Source organism: Eimeria necatrix, genomic scaffold, assembly GCF_000499385.1.
Source record: "Eimeria necatrix Houghton genomic scaffold, Enh_scaff35, whole genome shotgun sequence".
NCBI lineage: Eukaryota > Apicomplexa > Conoidasida > Eucoccidiorida > Eimeriidae > Eimeria > Eimeria necatrix.
Window position 1 is genome coordinate 148,795 of NW_013655347.1, and position 5,000 is coordinate 153,794.

The following is a 5,000-nucleotide window of genomic DNA, read 5'->3' on the forward strand; positions in this document are numbered from 1 at the left end:
CTGCTGCTGCTGCTGCTGCTGCTGCTGTTGCTGTAGCAGCAGCAACAGCAGCAGCAACAGCAGCAGCAGCAGTAATACTGCTGTTGCTGTGGTGATATATGGTGGGTTTTGGCTTCATTTGTGTCTGCTCTGCTGCTGCTGCTGCTGCTGCTGTCCTCGTGTTTGCTGCTGCTTCTTTTGACAGCCGCAGCAGCTGCGCATGCGCTACGGCTGCAGTTGTTGTTTGCATCTTCTTTTTCATTTCTTTTTGATTTAATTCAATTTAATTATTAATTTATTTATTTAATTTAATTAATTTGATTTAATTTAATTCATTTTTTTATTTTAAAAACCTTTTTAGGGGCCCCTCGAAGATCTCCCGCTGCTCGCAGAGCCGCAGGCTGCAGAATACGTCCACACCTTTTGGTGAGGCACTGCAGCAGCAGCTGCTGCTGTTGCTGCTGTTATTGCTGCTGCTGCTGCTACTGCTGCTGTTGCTGCTGTTGTTGCTGCTGCTGCTACTGCTGCTGTTGCTGCTGTTATTGCTGCTGTTGTTGCTGCTGCTGCTACTGCTGCTGTTGCTGCTGTTATTGCTGCTGTTGTTGTTGCTGCTGCTACTGCTGCTGTTGCTGCTGTTATTGCTGCTGTTGTTGCTGCTACTGCTGCTGTTGCTGCTGTTATTGCTGCTGTTGCTGCTGCTGCTACTGCTGTTGTTGCTGCTGTTATTGCTGCAGTTGTTGCTGCTGCTGCTACTGCTGCTGTTGCTGCTGTTATTGCTGCTGTTGTTGCTGCTGCTGCTACTGCTGCTGTTGCTGCTGTTATTGCTGCTGTTGCTGCTGCTGCTGCTACTGCTGCTGTTGCTGCTGTTGTTGCTGCTGCTGCTACTGCTGCTGTTGCTGCTGTTATTGCTGCTGTTATTGCTGCTATTGTTGCTGTTGCTGCTACTGCTGCTGTTGCTGCTGTTATTGCTGCTGTTGTTGCTGCTGCTGCTACTGCTGCTGTTGCTGCTGTTATTGCTGCTGCTGTTGCTGCTGCTGCTACTGCTGCTGTTGCAGCTGTTAATGCTGCTGTTGTTGCTGCTGCTGCTACTGCTGCTGTTGCTGCTGTTATTGCTGCTGCTGTTGCTGCTGCTGCTACTGCTGCTGTTGCTGCTGTTATTGTTGCTGTTGTTGCTGTTGCTGCTACTGTTGCTGTTGCTGCTGCTGCTTCTGTTGCGGTTATTGCTACTGTTGCTGGTACTGTTGCTGCTGCCGTTGCTGCTGCTGTTGCTGCTACCGTTGTTGCTACTCTTGCTGCTACTGCTGCTGCTGTTGCTGCTGCTGCTGTTGCTGCTGCTGCTGTTGCTGCTGCTGCTGCTGTTGCTGCTGCTGCTGCTGCTGAATACCTATGAATTGCTGACGTGACGGAAATGAAGTCTGGCTTGGATAATGTCTGTCTTGTTTTATTTTGAGTTTGCCAATTACTGATTTGTATTTAATTTAAATATTTAATTAATTAAATTAATTAAATTAATTAAATTAATTAAATTAATTAATTTAATAAAATTAATTAAATTAATTAACACTAAAATGAGAATATAATAAAAATAATTAAATTCAAAACTTTTCATTTTCTGCTGCAGCACTGCAGAAGGCGGCCGGGCCTTTCAAGAGGGCAGCAGCAGCTCTTTGTCTTCATCTCAATTTGATTTATTTTTGACATGTAAGTAAAACAAATAATAAATAAATAATAAATAAATAAATAAATAAATAAATAAATAAATAAATAAATAAATAAATAAATAAATAAATAAACAATAAATAAATAAATAAATAAACAAATAAATAAATAAATAATAAATAAAATTTCCTTTGTTTCAACTCCGCCACCTCCTGAACTGTCTGTACACCCCAAGCTGCTGAGCTGTATGCACTCGCCCTCCGCTTCACTGCAGCAGCAGCAGCAGCAGAAACGCATTTATTTCTTTGCGCTTCTGCTGTTGTTGCTGCAGCAAGGGTTTTGCTGCAGCAGCAAATGAGGGGCCCCCGGGGGGCCCCCCCGGGGGGCCCCCTCGAGGGGCCCCCAGGGGCCCCCGTGGGAAGCCCCGCAGCTGAGCCCCTTCCAGCAGCCACAGACAGCCCCCAAGAAGGGTACTTGTGGGGCCCCACACTTAGCAGCAGCAGCAGCAGCAGCAGCAGCAGCAGCAGCAGCAGCAGCAGCAGCAGCAGGTTAGAGGGGCCCCTAGGGGGGCCCCCAGTGCCTGTGGCCGCTGCTGCTGCAGCTCTGGAGCGGCTGCAGATAGAGCTGAGGAGTCGGGTGAGTTGGAGTTGATTTGATGAATTAAAAAGTTAATTTGAAATTAAAATAATTTGATTTTAATTCTTTTTTTATTTGCAACTCCAGGAAGTGAAAACAAAAGCAACAGACAATCTGCTGCGGCTCTCCTTCTTGCTGCAGTTCGAAGCCGTCTGCATCCTGGCTTTTGAAGGTTCTCCGCAGCAGCAGCAGCAGCAGCAGCAGCAGCAGCAGCAGCAGCAGCAGCAGCAGCAGCAGCAGCAGGAAGAAAGAAAAGAAAAAAGGAAATGCGCAAAAGAGTTGGCGGAAAAGGCGTTTGCAGAAAACCTGCTGGGACTCGTGGGGTGTACGTACACCTCGTCAGCGGGCGCTCGCAGCGCCACTTAAAGAATTCGTTTTCACTTTTTTTGTTTCATTTTTTGTCATTTTTTGTTTCTTTTTGTTTTAATTAATTAATTAATTGATTTATTTATTTATTTTTTTGTTTATTTATTTGTTTTCAGACGAAATGCTGTTCCAAACTTCGCTGGAAATTGCCGAAGACGAACTGAGCTCTCGGGTGGCGCTGGGCGTTTTGGGTGTACTGACAGCTCGCGAGGTGCGGCGGCGCCGAATTGGAAATAAATTTAAATTCAAATTTGATTTTAATTTCAAATTTAACTCCAGTTTTGAATTTAAATGCAAATTTGGAAGTTAATTTGAATTCAAATTTAAAATTGAATTTTAATTTGGTTAAGTTTGAATTCTTTTTATTTCTCTCCGCGGTTTGTCCGCTGCGCCTTCCTGTGTGCTGTTCTGCTCGAAAAACAAAATCGAACTAAATTTAATTTAATTTAAATTAATTTATATTTATTTAAATCAATTTAATTTATATTTATTTAAATCATTATATTTATTTAAATGAATTTGATTTATATTTATTTAAATTAATTTGATTTATATTTATTTAAATTAATTTGATTTATATTTATTTAAATTAATTTGATTTATATTTATTTAAACTAATTTGATTTATATTTATTTAAATTAATTTGATTTATATTTATTTAAATTAATTTGATTTATATTTATTCAAATTAATTTGATTTAAATATAAATATTAATAATGATTTTAAATTGAGAAAATTATTTTCTCATTTTGGTGCTTTTTCTCCCAGGCAAAAGACCTTCAGTTCTTCGCAGCAGGCTTCCGGTGATTTGCAGAAACCCTAAACCCTAAACCCTAAACCCTAAACCCTAAGCCCTAAACCCTAAATGATATTTGCATTTCACAGGAGAGCCATTTGCATGGAAAGAAGGAAAGAAAGAAAACTCGAGCTCATGATGCGGCTCGCAGAAAACCGTGAGCAACTGCAAACCCTAAACCCTAAACCCTAAACCCTAAACCCTAATGGCTCATTTGGTGGTTTACAGGATCTCTGGTGGCTCAGTGGCCTCTGGGTGAGCTCCGGTGGATTGCGGGTCATGGTGAGATCGGAAAAGAATTTAAATTAAAAATGAAATAATAAAAATAAAAATAATTGAAATTAAAAATAATTGAAATTAAAAATGATTAACCAAAGTTAAAACTGAAATAGTCAAAATTGGAAATGAAATAATTATAATTAAAATGAAATATAATTGAAAATAAATATAATTAAAATTAAAAATAATTAAAATTAAAAAGAACTAAAATTATAAATAATTAAAACTAAAAATAATTAAAATTAAAAAGTGCTGCTTCTTTGCTGCTGCGCACTCGCAGCCCTCTGGCCATTTCTTAATAATTATTTTTTGTTTTTTTTTATTAATTTAAATTTTTAATAATAACAATAACTATTATTATTATTGTTTCTGTTATTATTATTATTATTACTATTATTATTATTATTATTATTGTTATTATTATTATTATTATTATTGTTATTATTATTACTATTACTATTATTATTATTATTATTATTATTTTATTTTATTTTATTTTATTTTATTTTATTTTATTTTATTTTATTTAATTTTATTTTGCCTTCAGGATGGAACGAAGGCGTGCTGCTCTTCAGGGCGCAGCGCCACGCAGAAGCAAAAATGTGGTGGGGGAAAAACCAAAAATAAATTTAATTTAATTTAATTTAATTTAATTTAATTTAATTTAATTTAATTTAATTTAATTTAATTTAATTTGATTTAATTTGATTTAATTTGATTTAATTTGATTTAATTTGATTCAATTTAATTTGATTTAATTTGATTTGATTTAATTTGATTTGATTTGATTCAATTTAATTTGAATCGGATTTAAATTAGGAATGGAAATGAATAATTCCTTCATTGAGATCCAGTCGCCTCCCGATTTAAGGGTTTAGGGTTTAGGGTTTAGGGTTTAGGGTTTAGGGTTTAGGGTTTAGGGTTTAGGGTTTAGGGTTTAGGGTTTAGGGTTTAGGGTTTAGGGTTTAGGGTTTAGGGTTTAGGGTTTAGGGTTTAGGGTTTAGGGTTTATGCAGGGCGCGGGAAACACCCCCGCGTTGGTGAACAGTTTGTTGACTTCGCTGTGCAACATTTCGCCCTTCTTTAGGGTTTAGGGTTTAGGGTTTAGGGTTTTAGGGTTTAGGGTTTAGGGTTTAGGGTTTAGGGTTTAGACCACTGCGAGAATAGTGACTGCGAAGGCCTCCAGGTGGCGCTTCACGAGGGGCAGTTTGGAAGACAGCGCAGCCAAACGTGGCGCGGTACTACGCGGACGCGAACGTAAACCGCCCGAGGCAGTATTGGGAT

General features: G+C 38.3%; 3 protein-coding genes across 3 annotated transcripts in view; 2 read left to right on the forward strand and 1 right to left on the reverse strand.

Annotated features, from left to right (window-relative positions):
- The window catches only part of ENH_00047130 (hypothetical protein, conserved), a gene marked incomplete at both ends in the record, with an annotated part of 4,400 nt that extends 4,305 nt beyond the window's left edge, over nt 1-95 (forward strand). The window contains one exon of the mRNA XM_013585551.1: nt 1-95. This exon is cut by the window's left edge and continues 466 nt beyond it. Within this exon, the coding sequence (XP_013441005.1) occupies nt 1-95 (95 nt within the window).
- Nucleotides 96-336: 241 nt separating this feature from the next.
- Nucleotides 337-1,588, reverse strand: ENH_00047140 (hypothetical protein; the record flags this gene model as incomplete). Its single annotated transcript, XM_013585552.1, has 2 exons — nt 337-1,373; nt 1,582-1,588. 2 exons carry the CDS (start codon nt 1,586-1,588, stop codon nt 337-339), a joined length of 1,044 nt encoding a protein of 347 aa, XP_013441006.1.
- Nucleotides 1,589-1,992: 404 nt separating this feature from the next.
- Nucleotides 1,993-3,449, forward strand: ENH_00047150 (hypothetical protein; the record flags this gene model as incomplete). The annotated part of the gene is made up of 4 exons (XM_013585553.1): nt 1,993-2,274; nt 2,362-2,599; nt 2,757-2,851; nt 3,411-3,449. 4 exons carry the CDS (start codon nt 1,993-1,995, stop codon nt 3,447-3,449), a joined length of 654 nt encoding a protein of 217 aa, XP_013441007.1.
- Nucleotides 3,450-5,000: the final 1,551 nt, after the last annotated feature.